The 18541-nt window shown below is 33.2% G+C and overlaps 1 protein-coding gene across 1 annotated transcript in view; it reads left to right on the forward strand.

Annotated features, from left to right (window-relative positions):
• LOC126738875 (ankyrin repeat and BTB/POZ domain-containing protein 2) overlaps positions 1 to 18541 on the forward strand; it is a 137144-nt gene that overhangs the window by 33256 nt on the left and 85347 nt on the right. Inside the window, exon 7 of the mRNA XM_050444339.1 lies at positions 4066 to 4292. Within this exon, the coding sequence (XP_050300296.1) occupies positions 4066 to 4292 (227 nt within the window). The remainder of the gene's footprint in view (positions 1 to 4065; positions 4293 to 18541) is intronic.

Raw genomic sequence — 18541 nt, forward strand, 5'->3', positions numbered from 1 at the left:
GTCTTAAATTATAAACAAATTGTAGATTTGGCAAACCCTAACGGGCGACATTTTGAACACTTATTGAAATAAAAACTGAGATGTTTATGTTTTTGTTTTCTATCTGAACAAATTAAGATAAACAAAGATTTTTCTAATTTTCTTGAAAACGAATTGACCGATTTAAAAAAATTAAACGTTAAAATAAAAGACTTCGAAAGACCTTTTAAACAAGCTACTACTCGATACCCCTTACCATTTAAAATTTTTAAGGGAATGACCCTGAGGGGCAGAGGGTGAAAGGGGGTGAAGTAATTTTAGGTTAGAAAGTTATCCCTTTTAACAAACCTTTTGACGTATTTCGGCGTTTTTTTTAAACAGTAGTTTTCGATAAATCCGTGGTGGAAAGTTTTCAAATGAACACCCTGTTTAATGTTCTAAGACAAGGCCAAAAGTAATAATGCCAAAATAATAAAATAACTAGTAATCAAAATCATTTCACATTAAACATTAAGTTTTTTAAAATTACCTGAAATAATGTAATGTCATAAGGAGGTTAAGTATCTGATGATTTAAATAAGAATGAAAGGATTAATAAAAAAATAATAAATAAATGAGTGAATAATGGTTTTAAACAGAATGTTAATATAAAAAATGATAAATAGCCTTTAAAATCCTCCGACTGGAACCAGGTGATTACTATGTGATCGGTTTGAAAGGTGTAGATGAGTTTCAGTCAGTTACACGAGCTAAACCAGGGTATAGTTGTCGGCGAAAAGTGATTAAGGTCAATATCCAGTCAACACATAATCCAGCGAGTAGCAAAAATTGAAATTGAGGAAAAATCTATGTAGAATATAACAGGAATATGTAGAATATTGTTATTAGACCTTAACTCAATATTATAATGATCCAAACTAAACTATAGCTCTTTATGGTAAGCAAGAACATGCATGTCTTTATTTAAATTATCAGCTGCTGTATAAGCATTGCTTAGTAAGAAATTAGTATGTATATAATATAACAGAATTATATTTTATTTTATTTTATAGGTCAACTTTTCATAGTTTATATTAGATTGTATAAAAAATACAATGTAAAAGTTACAAACAAAATTTCTTGTCCTATTTCAGTATTTCCCCTAATAAAAATAAAAATCACATCGGTTAAATTATGCAACGTTTTAACTGTTGTAATAAAATGATTTCTTAATGTCTGAGGTAATAAAATGATTACATTTCGACCCCGACATACGAGGTAAAGAATAAATCTTGCTCATACATTTACTGCCAGCTAAGTTCTCTCTTAAAACGAACTTAATACCGCGTTTCCTAAGCGATAAGGATGTTCGTTCCCATTCATCAACATTCCCTCCATTGCGATTTGAAATTCGAGGGTGGTGTTATAGCAGATTCATCAAAATTGAGACGCCAAAAGGGCGGACTCGTATTATGCTGGCCTGAGAAACATACAAATTGGAATCCGTTGAAAATTTCCCGGTTTCCTGAGGATTTTTTTATATAAAAATCAGTAGCGGAGATAAACAATTAAGAGTGTAAGAGCTGATTGTCTCTATTTATAAATTAAATAATAAAGATAAATATAAACAGAATTATTCGTTGCTGTAATATTACACAAATTAGGTTACTTAAGATCAAATGCACAATGCTTCAGAAATATCATTCTCCTGAAAAACCCTTAGATCAGTTCCGCAACGACCTTTCTTTTTATCCCTAATAAAACTTAATCCATAGTCACTTATAAAACCAAAATTATTACTTTTCATATTTCATCCCTACTGCGCTCTGTTTCCAACGAGTTAAATTTGAATCATCACCTATAGTTCTTTGTTGGTTGGTTGTCAACTCAGAAGTAACCTTATATAGTCTAGTTCAGAGATCTATTAGAATCTTTGATGTGCCGCGAATAGTCAGTGTGCCGGTGTTGTTTGTATTGTCATATGGCATGCATGTTTAAATCGTAAAATTTTAAGTGAAGCGAGTCATAAAGTTATATTCTAAGCGATATTTAATCATTCCATTAAATAAATAATTGTTTTAAATATACTTTTTTAAATTTACACATTTGATTCGTAAAATTTGACTTCAGAGGTCCACGCACTATTTTGTTAGACGTCTGACCTCAGTCACAGCCACTCAAGTGTCAAAAGTTGCACAGGTCCGGCCTTAAAATTTATTTGTATTTAAAATTTTATGATTCTGGATTTTTGGGTTTAGTCTTATAAAGCTAGAAATTCAGGATAGTTGATAGCAAGATTATATTTAATTTAAAGATAAGATTTAAGTATGTAAAATTGAATGAGTATGAGAGAGTAGGTGGTACAAATTACTTCTGGCCCATTTATTATGTGGATTAAGGCATTAAAGATTTACTTTTTGACACAAAAGGGTAAAATGTTTTGGTTTGTCTTTGAACTTTTTATGTTTCCTTTTTTTGGGTATTGAAATTTATTTTTATTTGGTGGTTATTATTATTAACGGGGATTTTGGCTGCCACATTCAATGTCCTTTATTATTGATTTTTTAAATTTCTCTATATTTAGTACTAACATCTTTTGATAAAAAGTAATTATGTAGTCAGAAAAGTGGAAGTTTATTTTTTTAAATAAACTTTTACATTAAAAATCATCTAGCTGTCTATATCTTATGCGTGTAAAAGGCACAAGTTTTACTTATAAAAAAAACACACTTACATCCTGAATGTAGTATTTATTATACACATTTTTTTGCCTCGTATTTAGTTATTATGCATAATAGGAGAGATTAGATGAAAATTAACAAAAATAAATGCTTATACTAAAAATCTTATACAAAACACTACATTTTAAGTATACTGGATCCTAAAACTACAGCGAGGATACTAAATACTTTTATTAATTTAACCACTCATTTGAATCTGCCCCAAAGAATTAATACAATTTTCTAAACTCTGTTTTTTTGCCTTTGTTCTTTAGCAGTTTTTTCCATTAAGGAAGGAAACAGTTTCTCTGTTGCTGCTATGGATTCCTTTATCTCGCACCGAAGCATATGGATACTGAAACAAATTTTTTAAATAATTACAACTCAGATGTAAAATAGCCTTTTTTCTTTCAGTGAATTATAAAAGAAGTAGTCTTGCCTTTCTGGGACAGGACAACTGTGGCAATAACTGTAAAAAAAATAAATAAACTGGTTTTATAGTGTCTCTGTGAGACAAATCATAGACAAAAAAACTGTAAAAGACCAAATTTTAAGCTTGTTTACTTAATAAAAACCATGTTTTTCTTACCATAGCAAAAAAGGGAAGTTTTTTCCCAGAGAATGGAGGAAGGGGCAGACTTTATTGTGTCTTTATTGTGTTTTGCTATTTCTATCAAATCTAGCTAAGCGTTATTTGATTGAATTTAGTAGGGTGGACTATTTTAAGTGTCTTATTACTTCTCTGCATCTCCTTCCTCACTACCTCAGGAATTAACTTATAAAAACTATAAGTTAATTAAAGTAACTTAATAAAACCCCTAGTGGATAGTTTTAAATTCACTAAACTATGAAAATTTTATCCACATCTTGTCCAAGTTGTTGGCGCTGCAGTTTTTCACCAAGAAATTCATCATGAGGTCGATCATGACGTAGCTACTGCCAGAGGACCCTTCGATGTACTTTTAGCATTGAAATCGAAGCAACTCTACAGTATGTGGGTAAGGATAGGAAAAGATACATGAGTTTAACGAGTTTTAATTCAGATAACTCTCTGTGTAAAGCTACGGCTGCAATATGTCTAATGACTATAATAAATCATCCAATATTTAATAAAAAGGAGATACGTGTATGCCTCCTTCGTATTCACGCATTCACATGTAAAACACGCTCAATTGAATACAAAACCGACAATTCAAGATGCGTAAAAAATATCCAGTAAAATTCCCCACATTATCATGAGATATTACCGCTTATATCTGAATATCAAGTAAATCGGGGGATTTAAAAAGCTCTAAATGGTTTGCGTCTCTCAATGTGGTGATATTTTTCACTTTATAAAAAATTATATTCTTGTAATATATAAGAGATTGTAATTGATTTTTTTTAGCTCCACGTTCCTTGGTCCGGTTCAGGCGGTTTAGAAGACATAAAACTGGCCCTGCAACAGCTGACGTTGAGATCGCACACTTCTACCAGTACTTATTCAAGCGTAAGTGCTGGATCAGAAAGTTCAGAGCCGGCGATCAGAAGATTGATGAGACATTCGTCTTTAGAAACTATTAACACCAATATTACCAGCGCTGATGAGTTTGTTTGGGTCGACTCTCATAACAGGTAAGATAAGTACGGTCCTATCACAATTTATTGGGAAATTATTGTGAGGCGCGCACGCGCATTCTGTAAAGCAAAACGACAGTGCCGTAGTTCATTTTTTGTTTTTAGCAAACTTCTGGTAAAAGCAACATATAATATAGACTGGTTATCTAAATATATAACTATATTATAAATCACATAAAAAGTATTGCTTAAAGTATTCTAAACAAAGATTTAGCTAACAAATGGGCGAATCCTATCGTTTATATAAATAGCTTAATAATTCCAAGCAACTTTGCCGATTGTTTTTGTTTGCTTAACCGACTCTTAAAATGGATTACTCGAGGAAGAATCTTGTATGCTCTTGTTAAATGCGCTTATCAGATCCTAAAATTCAATTATGAAATTCTATTATATGGAATATTTCGGTCTTTGTTGACAAACAATAGGTTTACATAATCCTGTTTATAAACGATTCGCATCGTTTACTTAAGGGTTAAAAAGCTTAGTGTATTTGTATTCCATTATTCAGAAATGTAAAGCGGCTTTATACGAGATAATAATTTCGGAAATTAAAAAAGAGGACTTAATAGCGTCAAGTATCGACAAGACAAACTAATCTTCAACGGCTCATAAATATTCCCAGTAATTGCAAATATTTGCGAACAGGCATTTAGGAGTAATTGCAAACTGTTTAGCTCGGTCCAGACTGTAGAATAGAATGGTTGTCGTGAAATATGATCCAATTTGTTATTAATAATAAGTCTCTTAAGAACCACAGTCTTAAAAAAGTAAAGGTGTGAAAACTCTTTTGGATAACATTCTTTAGATCATAGAATTTGTGTTCTACAAATAGTGCCTATAATGCAAGGACAAACCTTTATAAGCATTTGTATCTATTTAAAGTACCTCATAAATCATGCTGGTAGTTGCTCGCAGCTAAGTTCACAAGGCCATCTAAAGGCGGTTTTTGATGGTACATTCGACTACGGTGCATCAAAACAATCCATTTGTTCGTTATAGTCTATTCACTCTCTACAGTTAGATGAGAACATAATTTAGATTTACGTTTTCATTTAAATGCGGATTAGGTGGAGTGACGAAAATGCAAACTACTACTTGCAAATGCTTTAAATGACCACAAGCATCGCAACTATTAAGCTGCCTTAATATGGGTGATACTCGATTTGTTCTCGCGGGTGGTTTGGTCAATTTGGCTTTACCATTCGAAGTAGTTCGATAATGACTTATGTTTGATCAACCTAATTTAGATTTCAGTTTTTATTTGAACGTGGGTGCAGTCGGATTAGTGGCAAAAAAAGGATTAGTTAGGTGGCAAATTTCGGACACTCATTCAGTCAGGCTTTGGTCGACTGGCACAAAAGGTCAAGCGTACAATCGCAATACTTGTAATTGTTGGTGGTTCAGGCAGTCGAACCGAGTCGTTTACGCAAAACATTTTCCAATATGTTATTAATAATAAAACTTTTATGATTCAAAATGCAAGAACAAACAAGTGTTATTAACAGGAGTTTGTTAGTTCGATAGGTTAATTGACTCCCCTCACTCAAAGAAGAACCTAATTTCTATTAATATTTTTCTATTTTATCTGGATGTGTGTCAATGCTTGCACATATTTATATATTCTTAAGGATTTAAGAAAGTTTGACTCGATCTGGACTGCCGAGCCAAAGGGTTGTCGGTTCCTTTAAATTAAATTAATAATGTCTCATGGTCCAGTCAAGCCTAAGCCATTAAAACTGAGCCTATAAGTTTGTTTAAGGAACTCAAAATCTGTTCTCGTGGTTGCTCATGACACTATTCGTATGTAAATTCGCGAATAATTCGACTCGATCAATCTGAAATTTGATTTAAATCTCTATTTCTCTATGTGAGTTTAAGTTGGGTGTTGAAAATTATAAAATAGTAATTTCAGCTTTGATTGACTGGTACAGAAAGTCAAACAAACAATCGAAATAAAAAAAAATGCGAATGCTCCTAAACATTTGCAATTTATAATCTGTATTTTAGAAATAGAAATAGACGAGCATACAGTTTCCTCAGTATTTAAGAACATTTTGCTTGGGCCAGACAGTCAAACATAATAATGAAAGGTAATCCAATTTATTTTTTAAATACATCTCCATTGGATAACTTTCTCGTGATCATACAATTTGTCACTAGAAACAGTGAAATGCAAACACATATTTGGCTCCGTTAGACTCAATAGCCATGCTGGCGGTTGCTCGTAGCTACTAGTCCCTTAACATGGTTTTTGTTGGTATTCTAGCTACGGTATGATCAAAAAGAGTTTATTAATTTGATATAGTCAATCGATTCTCTATAGTCATATAAAAGCCGAATCGATCGTCGACTCATATTCTTTTTTGGATATATATTGGATTGAGTTGCTAATAGTACATCCGAATGATTCAATTGACTGACACGGAATCCAAAAATATTTGCCAATGCTTACATACACAAGAATATAAAAACATTTGGCTTGATCCAGACCGTCAACCCAAAGAATTGTTGGATCTCGTGCGAAATAGAATCGAATTAAAAATGAATCAGACTCCCGACGGACCAGTCAACCTTAATGCCGTTAAAACTGAACCTGTAAGTTACTTTGGGTAACTAGCGGCTTATTCTCGCGAGTACTTGTGTCTGCTCTTCGAACAATTTAGCTTGATTATTCGAAGTAGTTTGCTGAAGACGCATGCTCGTAGAGCCATTAGACTCGCCAGTCAGATAACAATATAGTTTTAATTCAAATTTTTATTCCAATGTGGGCTCAGTTGGATTTGAGTTGGGTGATGCAAACAACTGATATAGTAAATCAGGTCAAACGTATATTCGCAATACTTGCCAAGACTCGTAAACATTTACGCTCCAGACGGTGGAACACTGGTTTTCGCAAAATACAATTCAATATGTTATTGGAGATCAATCTTTTATGATCTACAGTCCTAACAAATTAAACCTGAATAGCTCTTTTGAGATGATGCAATTTGCTTAGTCCAGGGTGACCGACGGGAACCTGACGTTTTTGAAATGACCAGTACACAATTATTTTGCCCGCATATTTTATTTTAATATACAAAATTGTTTGTCATGACATGTCATTTGAAGATAAATATCAAAGTGGTAAGTGGTGTCCATCCTCCTGAACGCAGTTTTCCAGCCTTCGCCAAAAATCGGCTATGACACGAGTCATCAGTTCACCATCAATTTTAGTCACTTCTTTCCCGATTGCCTCTTTCAGTTCTGCCAATGTGCGGGGTCTGTAAGAATAGATACGTGATTTGAGACACCTCCACAGAAAAAAGTCACAAGTGCTCAAGTCAGGTGACCTTGGAGGCCACGAGATGTTGCCAAAACGGGAAATTAAACTTTCTGGGAAGATGCTTCGAAGCGCTTGCATGGAAACACGAACAGTGTGTGCGATAGCACCATCCTGTTGGAAAAAAATATTTTCCAAATTCAGTTGCAGCCTGCGCTGTTCGGGACGTAAGAAAGTGTTCAGCATGTGGGAGTAACGTTCGGCGTTCACTGTAACAGTTAAACCATTCTCGTCCTCGAAAAAATAAGGACCAATGATGCCGAATGGAGGAGTTGCGCATCAAACCGTTACACGCTTTGAATGTAGAGGCTTTTCGTGCACGATACGGGGATTCTCAGAGGCCCACTACCGTAAATTCTGCCTATTAACATCCCCATCCAAATGAAAATGCGCCTCGTCACTCATAATAAAGACTGCATTCTCATTGTCTTCCAAAAGCATTTGCATTCGAAAAGCAAACTCCTGCCACTGCGCATAATCTCTTTCTTCAAGCTTCTGAGCAACACACATCTAAGGGTAAAATTTTATATGTAAGGGTGAAATTTTAAGTCTTTCTGTAAAATTGTTCGCAGAGATTCACGCCTCATTCTTATATCGCGCGCATGTTTATGTGCAGAGCGCCCAGGGGTACGACTCAGAGCGGCTCTCACACGCTCGATGTTGTCTGGTGTTCTTGCTGTCTTAGTCGGACCTGGTGGCTTCTTTTTTACAATAGATCCTGTTATCCGTAGATTATGAACCCAACTGAGAATCGGGTTGCGGGTTCGAACGGTTCCACGACGCTCACAAAAAAGTCGCTGCACGGTAATAATAGACCCGCTATTCTGCACAAATCCGTCATACGCAAACATTCGATGTTCAACCGTCCACCGCTCCATAGCTACTGAAACGGCATCGAATGGCGAGATTAATGGCTAGTAATTAGGCTCCCTACTCCTCTTACTGGCAGAGTACTAGCATCCCAAAACCGCTAGGTTCCCGTCGGTCACCCTGTAGAAACAGTAAAATTGAGAACAAGCGTTCACAAATATTTAAAACTATTTAACTATTCACGAGCTATGCACGTGGTCGTTTTGTAGCTACTTGTGGATTAAGTTTGCAAGATCTTTTAAAGAAGATTTTGTTAATACTTGCAAATATTTGAAATAAGAAAAATTACAATTACAAGTATTTGAAAAAGTTTGGCTCAGTCCAGTTGTCAAGTCTCTTGCGAAATAGAGTCGAATGTCTTATGACGTAGTGAATCCTATAGCTGAAAAAACTTAACCTGTAAGTTCGTTTGGGTATCACATAATTTGTTGTCATGGTTGCTTGTGGCTGCTTGCCGCTTTATTCAAATATGCTCATATTAACAAACATTGAAACATTCATTTCGTGGAGTTCAGGTTAGAATATTGCCACTGCCAGAGACTAGAATGCTTTCGAATATTTGCGACCGTGAAATTATTGCAAACACAAGTATTTGAAAATAGTTGGCTTAACCCAAACCGTCGAGCCAACTTGTTGTCGAATCCCGTCCTAAATAAAATCGAATTAAGAATGAATTTCTTATTGGGTAACTCGCGATTGCTCGTCGAAACGACGATGTGCTCGGCGAACAATTTCGCTCGAGCATTTGAATAAGATCGTTATCTTGTAAGCACAGGCAGCGTATAATTTCTTTTAAGATTCACATTCGAGTCAAATACTAATTAAGTAGAACCTGTAAATTCGTTTTGGTAACTTACCACCATACTTGCGGTTGATTGCAGTTGCTTGTAATTGCTCGCGATTCAATTTATATTTAGGTGCCTCAAAGCAATAAAAATAAATAAAATAAATACAAATATACTACAACAAATCGTGTTACTCGACAATTCAGACGAGAATTTTAATGCAATTTCGACCATCTTTATTGTCATAAATTTAATCACAAACCCTTACTCCTCAGGATTCAGATTTAACTTACCTACCATGCTCGCGGTTGATTACTATTGCTCGTAATTGCTTGCGATTCAGTTTATATTTACGTGGCTCAAATTAATAAGAACAAATAAAATAGATACAAATATACTACAACAAATCGTTTTGCTCGATAATTCAGACGAGGATTTTAATGCAATTTCGACCATCTTTAATGTCATAAATATAATCACAAACACTTACTCTTTGAGATTCAGATTTTACCTTCAGGTCAATTTTGAAGCTCATTTAAAAGTAATTTCGGTAATAGCGGAATGTTGTTTAAGTGACCATAAAAAGATCAAGTCTTGGTCAAATTTTAAGAAAGTGCTTAGATTTCATTCATTCAAATCTTTCATTAAATTGTAAAAGTGGCTGCAATCCCTATACCTATATTAGTCTGGTTGTTAAAGTTTAGGGTCTTTTTTACTGAGTAGTTTTGCATTATTAATATCAAAAAAACCGGAAAATATTTAGTCCAAAGTGAGCTTTTCATCGTTTTAAAGATAATCTGGAAAAGGTCAAGGTAAAAAATGGTCCCTATAGAAATGCATTCGGTCAGGACTGGTTTTGACAAAATATTAATTAAATTTTCACTCAATATTATATAGAGACTCTTTAAATTTTTTTCTATGCATGTACAGCTTATTAAAATTTAATCATTACATTCTCAACTATTAATATTTTTCACATTTTCTATGAGAGGCTCTTGAGCTAATTAAGGAACATTTACTACTTTCCTTTTCTAGAATTTTCCATCGGCTCTTCAATAAGGCAAAAATGAAATATCTATACTACTTATATGATAAATTTGTCCCGCTTATCCGATCTAATGTAATGAAGTACCGCATATCAAAGTAATAAAACTCTATCTAAGAGGACTAAAGAGCATTTTCACATAAATTGCAAACTTTATTGCCTCGGCCTAGTTCCTTTTTTTTTTTGAAAAGTTCCAAACTTACTTAGGCGGTTTCGCTTTTACACACTTTCAGTTTTATGTAAGTAACCCTATTTTTATATTTTATGACCGTAGTTCTAAAAAGTTACGGTTAAAAAATGACTCTCTTGATAAATAAAATGACAACTCATATTTATTTATCCAATTAATGGTTTACATTAACTTCAATACACATGTAATTACCCTATAAAAATAGTCTTATGTATTATATATTATATATAGACTTAAAGACTAAAGAACATACAACAGATATACAAAGCGATTTTGGTTTTACGCGGGATTCCTATCAATTCACTTATCACAGACATAATTGTAGACTAATAATTTTAAGTAGACACAGGTATTAATATAATTAAGAGTAATAGTTTAAAAGTTTATGTGCCAAATTAAAAAGTTACCTTAACATATATAATATTAATACATTTCTAACTTTACTTACAGTTATGTTAAAAAAAGGTAACATTATTACACTCACAAAGACTATTGCAATGTTCTAACATTGATTCAAATGACTGTCGAATGAGGATCTGACACCAAACAACCTGTTAGCCTACATCTAAGACTAACCTTACGAACATTAAAAACAAATGCTTGGTTTGGCACATCTGGGTTATTTTTATCAGGATACAGTGTTGCCAGTGCTGGAATCAAGTCGTTTAATGAAAAGTCATGATAGCGTTGTCCTGTTAAAGTTCATTTAAAAAAGTATGTTCCTATTACTCTGTTATTAATAATCCCTGCCTGACTTTCCATAAACCAGTGTGGATTTTCAGGTACACAGTACCTAAAATTATGCCTTTATACTTGTCTATTTAAACAAAAATGTTGTTTTGTCTGAATAGCATGTGTGTTTCACTATTTTAGGGTTAATATCACTTCTTTCGGTCATAGTCTGGCAAAACTCGTTGCCCTAATCTGAATTATCTTCGAGTAGCTCTTGAAGTAATAAATTTTGTAAGGGTAGATACCATTTTTTCTTCTTTAATCATTTTGTTGTAGTCTAACAGCTAAGTTCTTACGAGATTTGGATTTTTAGAATATCCAGTTTTCTACCATTAGGAATTCTATTGATTATAGACTGACTTACAGGTTCTCTGTTCATATATTTATTGTTGAAGATGATTCGAGCTTCAATGTTTGTTATATTTTTCTCACCACAGCCAAGCATAATTAATATTTCGATTCTCTGAGTCTCAGTTAAATGCATTGTAAATATTTTCAATTAACAGCTTAGATACTATAAAAAAGAAGAACTTGAAACTACTGACTTTATTCGATGTTTTCTAATGCTGAATATTGGGGACAGACTCAGACTCTAAAGTAGGGATGCAAAATAAAATAACAACTTAAAGCTGCAAAAAGGTCCAACTATGTGACCGCAAGGTACTGTGATTAACCGCATAAAATAAAACCCTGTAATACATAATTTTTGACGTCCTAAAAAGCACACCGCCGCTTTCACATATTCAGACTACACTATCGGTATTTAATTGTGGTGAGATGAAATTCGTGCAGAAGTTCTAATAAGGAGGCGATAGCTACAAATAAATCATGTGAGAAAAAATGTAAAATTTACGCAAAAACATGCCAAGGATGGACGATTTGGCGATATGAAGGTCCTAATAAGGAAGCTGTTTCGAACTTGTGATACGAAAAATAATAGTCGCTACTTATTGGCTAGAGAAGGATTGTTCAATTCTTCAAAAACCCTGTCACTTCCATAATGCCTTTGGTATTGGTTCCGATGAAGTTAAAGCAGATTTCTCTGCCTTCAGGTTATTCTTTTCATATTTGCTTACCATACTAAAAAAATAAATTCCTTAATTTAAACCTATTTACTTCCCTTTAAAGTAATCCTGACTTTGATATATTTTTATGAAATATTTCTTTACGTCAAAGTTTATATTTCTTAAACTTTATAGACATGGCTCAAGTACTCCTTTTTTTATAGAAAGATAAGTAAACTATTATTAAAAAATCTCCAGATAATCGTCTTGAGAAATACTTTTAGTTTATCAATTATACAAAGTTATTATTGTAAAGACTAAGTTTATTCGATTAAGGTAAATATTCTATCTTTAAGATGCGGATACCATATTACAAAATACGGAATTATTAAAGTAATTTAAAACTGATCTTGAATTAAGAACTTAAGTATTTAATATTATTACTCAAAAGATACAATATAAAGAACTAAGTTCTTGGATTAATTATTATTTAGGTTTCAAAGTAAGAATGTATTTAATTACCCTAAGAGTATGTTGTGCTTGATTTAAAACTATAAATCTTTTATGTCGGTTTGCAGTTTTTTAATTTGCGGATCAAAAAGTTCTTGATTTAAGGAATTCTAGAATTAGTATCAAATATCGGAGTCGTTAACAATAATTGAGACGATTCGTATAATAAATTATCTGTTTGATTCAAATTTTAAATTTGTTTAAAATATTGTAGATATCGTACTATTCATGAGGATAAATCAATCAATAAATACATACATATTATGAAAAATATCACTTTATTTGAAAAAATAAATATAAATTTTGCCTATTTATGAAACCGTAACGTCTTAACAGCTGATTAATAATAATTCCCAATATCTTAAGATAATTAAGTTAAGAATACAAAAATAATAATTATAATAGATATACATAAACTTGTCTTTTGTTTTTCTTCTGGTTTTTATTGAAGGTATTGTAGCATAGCAATTTTTTCCCAAACATTCACCAGCAAAGGTGTCAAAATGGTAATTTCCACATTGGATTCATTATTTGATTCCTTAGTTACAGGTAGTTTCCATTGTGTGTCGTCTTCAAATGCAACATCACTTAGGCTTTGGGATGTTATAGTAATTGTTGTTGTATTCTGTATCTCCCAATAATATATTATTTATTATTTCCAAAAGGGAATATGCCTAAATTTAACACTTACGCACCTACTTTATCTGAGATCCAGTTTTTTAAGTGCATTTTGAATTGTAAACGTTTGCCAACTAGTGGAATTAATTCTTTCAACAAGTCTGCTCTTTCATACAAACTTGATAATGTTTCTATTTCATTCTCTAAAATGTTGAATAATAAATCTCTAATTTAATTTTTTCACTTATTGTCAAAAAAATAATATGTTACCGGGTATATAGGTAGTAATCAAATTGTACAATAAAAATGATTTGGGTCATAAAAACTTAAAAACTACGCCTACGCGATCCTGCGATATTAAAGTCTACAGGATGCCTTAGTGCTGCTATTATTATCAAACAGTAACATGATTTCACAGGATTGTTTAATTATCTTTGAATGTTTTAGTAATATTTTGATCCATGCCCCAAGTTTTCAACAGATCATCCATTGCTAAATTATTAAAAAAACCCTTTCAACTGGTTTAGCACAATCAAAATCAGGAAACACACTTTACACAAGAACAACGCAAAAAGGTAATGGATTAAGTGTACCTGATCTCTTGTTTTAAAGATTCTGTGTCTTGGGGTAATACACTCACGTTAATAATTTAATATATTCATATATTCATAATTTGCAGACTTCATATTATTGAATTAAAAACAGGCATTTTTGAAATAATGCTATTTCTTTATTTCTATAAAATATTTTAAAGAAATTAATCTATTTAAATAATGAAATGCAAGAAATTGTTTTGAGGAAAATGACTTATGTCAATTACCCACTTCATTAAATTAAAATCAAATATACAAAAGAACCTTTTTCATTGCCCTAATCTGAATTATCTTCTAGTAGTTCTTAAAGTAATACATTTTGTAAAGGTAGATACCAGTTTTCCTTCTTTAAGCATTTTATTGTAGTCTAAGAGCTTAGTTCTTACGAGGTTTGGATTTTCGTGTAATAATACAGAATATCCAGTTTTCTACCATCAGGAATTCTACTGATTATAGACTGACTTACAGGATCTCTGTTCATATATTTATTGTTGAAGATGATTCGAGCTTCAATGTTTGTTATATTTTTCTCACCACAGCCAAGCATAATTAATATTTCGATTCTCTGAGTCTCAGTTAAATGCATTGTAAATATTTTTAATTAACAGCTTAGATACTATAAAAAAGAAGAACTTGAAACTACTGACTTTATTCGATGTTTTCTAATGCTAAATATTGGGGACAGACTCAGATTTTAAAGTAGGGATGCAAAATAAAATAACAACTTAAAGCTGCAAAAAAGGTCCAACTATGTGACCGCAAGGTACTGTGATTAACCGCATAAAATAAAACCCTGTAACACATGTGCATTAATTTTTGACGTCCTAAAAAGCACACCGCCGCTTTCACATATTTAGACTACACTATCGGTATTTAATTGTGGTGAGATGAAATTCGTGCAGAAGTTCTAATAAGGAAGCGATAGCTACAAATAAATCATGTAAGAAAAAATGTAAAATTTGCGCAAAAACATGTCAAGGATGGACGATTTGGCGATCTGATGGTCCCGATAAGGAAGCTGTTTCGAACTTGTGATACGAAAAATAATAGTCGCTGCTTATTGGCTATAGAAGGATTCTTCAATTCTTCAAGATCACCCTTTAAAACGGGACATACACGGGGAGACATACCTCGCTGCATGCGGCGAGGCGGCGTATCACGTAAATTGGTCTCAGCATCACACAACTCCACACACACTTCAGGTATCTCATGGCACTGCCACTGAAACATCAGTTCTATTTAAAATGTCGTGCTACAATCAGTTTATCAATGAGCAAATCTGTGTAATTGGTGTAGCAGTTGCTATAGTAATTGATGGGGATGAAGAGAAAAAGAAAAGGACCAGAAAAAAATGGTCAACGAAATGGCTAACACAAAGAAAAATTTATTCACACATGAATTTGATACGCAAACTGCAACAAAATGAAAAAGGGGACTTTCTAAATTATCTGAGGATGGACGAATCTAGTTTTAATCGTTTACTTGATCTAATTAGACCCGCAATTGAAAAACAAAATACTCTAATGAAGGAGGCCGTGTCTGCTGAAGAACGCCTGATAGCCACACTCCGATATTTAGCTACTGGGCGCAATTACGAAGACTTGAAGTTCTCTTGTGCAATATCACCTCAGTTGTTAAGGAAGATTATTCCTGAAACGTGTTGGGCAGTTTATAGAGGTTTAAAGGAAGAATATATGACCGTAAGTAAATTTTATTTTATTTTAACAAAAGAATAATATAGTACCAAAGCATAAACTAAAACTAGAACAATTCTAAGAGTAAATTCAAATTCTAATAAAATATTTCTTTTTAATAAATGTAATAAAAGTACATGTACCAAATTAAAACTAGAACAGTTATTTTAAAAGTAAATTAAAATTCTAAATAGAATTATACTGAAGAAAAATGCATGGTTGTGCATTGAACCTTAAAAATGGAGATAATTCCGTAATTGGGAAATCATTATTTGCATAAACGTTTGAATGCCCTCCTCCATCAGTCGGATTTGCCTGATCGACTCCAAACCTTTCGGTACAATCACGTTGAGACGGGGGCGGCATGTAATTTTGGTATTGTTGTGGACGTGGAACATTTACTGAACAAAATTCATTCAATAACCCCAATTTGCCATAGTAGACCGCATCATTGATTAATTTATCAGTAAAAATTCTTTGTTGTTCATTCATACCTCTTAAGTCATTGGCTAGTTTTTTGCCAGTTATATCAAACATGTCTTCAGATAGTCTGTCACCTGCAGATCGGCCCATATTGGTCAAAGTTTGATGAGCCAGACTGACAAGTTCTTTTTTGTAATTTATGCTCATCTCTCTGCCGCTTCAAAGAAAACTTTGTTGAGGCAGTTGAAGGCGTACTTGAAAGAGAAGAGGTCGGTCGGTTCGAATTGTTACAAGACCTTGAGGGTGCTGAACCAGCATGCTCATTGATTTGGCTGTTATCTTCCTGAAAATAATAAAAATAAGCTTGTTTATTATATTATTTTAGTTAACTTATCATACATATTTATTTTTGTAAATAAAAGTGTATCTAATTTATTTTATCTTTTTTCAGTTTCCATTTACAGAAGAAAGTTGGAAATCAGTTGCTCACGACTTTCAAACTTTATGGCAATTTAATAACTGCATCGGAGCAATAGATGGGAAGCACATACAAATAGTAAAACCTGCACATAGTGGATCATACTTTTACAACTATAAAGGAACATTCAGCATTGTGTTAATGGCAGTTGTAAATGCAAAGTATGAATTTATGATGGTACACGCGGGGACCAACGGACGAGTTTCTGATGGAGGGGTTTTACACGAAACAGCTTTTTACAAGAAACTTGTTAATAACAATTTGAATCTACCCAATGCAACTGTATCCAGTAAAGCACATCATGTATTGCCTTATACATTTATTGGTGATCAAGCATTTCCTCTTATGGTAAATCTTATAAAGCCATATCCAAATAAGAACATAACAAGGGAAGAAAAAATAATTAATTACAGACTGAGTCGAGCACGTCGCGTTGTAGAAAATGCTTTTGGCATTATGGCTTCAAGATTTCGTGTTTTTTTAACTACAATCACGATTGACGTGAAAAATGTGGATGCTATAGTACTGGCAGCTTGCACACTACACAATTTTTTACGACGCAATGCAGGCAATAATTATATACCTTCATCTTATGTTGATTTGGAAGACATAGAGAATGGTGTAGCAGTACCAGGTCAGTAGCGAGATGTCGGCAGAGCCCTAATGCCCTTACAGCAAATCCCGCGACCATCAAAACTTAATGCCAGGAAAGTTCGTGAATCATATAAAAGTTTCTTCAACAACGAAGGCCGCACATCATTTCAAGAAAGAATGGTCGATGGAAGTAACTAACTTTGATTTTTTTATACTTACATTATCTGTCTCGACGGTTTCATCTATTTCGGACTGCGATTCAATGCTTTTGGTACCCTGCCTATGATCTTCGGTTTCTGTGATAGAGCTCATTATGTCAAAATACCATAAGCTTGGCACATATCGGTCGTCCGCTGAGCATTCAGTTCTTGTCGAGGCTTTAATTTTCTTGAGTTCTCGCCGAAAGCCACATCGGAAGTTATGGATTTTTTTTGTAACATAATCCCTAGTTGCCAAAGGATTAACTTCTTTGCACTTTTTGGTCAATTCTTCCAATGCTGCATTGCGTAAATTCCGGTCCGCATAATTTTTGGATTTTACATCCCATAAACATGGAAAACTTCGATACATCTATAGAAATTCTTCGCAAAATTTTGTTTCCATCCATCTTTAAATATTTTGTACCTATTTATGACCAACAGAATTGATAAATAATAAATAACTAAACGTCGTTTTTTAATGCTCCCAAGTCACTATTTTTTGACGATCAGTGGCGCTACACAGCCATTCACAGTGAAACCAGTTGTCGCATTGCAAGACCCATGAAACCGTCGGAGTCGGTCTTAATGATACCATCCCAATGATACATGATACTAGCTAAACCGCAACATTAACAACGAGATTTGTCTCTGAGACCTAGGTAGGTCTCACCGTGTATGCCCCGCTTAAGTACACATTTTGGAGGCCTCATAAACACTAGCATTAAATTAATCTTAGCATCAAAGGGACTTTCTAGGGGCCTCGACTCTTTGGGAAAATTATAATATCACTTCCATAATGCCTTTGGTGTTGGTTCCTATGAAGTTAAAGCAGATTTCTACCTTCAGGTTATTCTTTTTATATTTGCTTACCAGATATAGTACCTAATTAAATTATTGTAGTTACTAAATCTAATTTCCAAGTTGTTCAAGGTAGCCAAAATTGTGCTTGGGAGTGAGATCATCTCTACAGTTGTGTCATCCAGATCAATATATCAATGAAGAATCACATAAATTTATATTTATAAATTATGATGATGTTATTATAATACTGATTTTTGTAAAGCATTAAGACTTTCTATTTGGCTTCTAATATATTTAGAGCTAGTAAACTAAAAGCTTCTAAAACTAAAACACCAACAATTAATTCAATAATTTTATTCACCACAAAAAGCTTTTTATCCCATCGAGATG

This window comes from Anthonomus grandis, chromosome 7, assembly GCF_022605725.1.
Source record: "Anthonomus grandis grandis chromosome 7, icAntGran1.3, whole genome shotgun sequence".
NCBI classification, from domain to species: domain Eukaryota; kingdom Metazoa; phylum Arthropoda; class Insecta; order Coleoptera; family Curculionidae; genus Anthonomus; species Anthonomus grandis.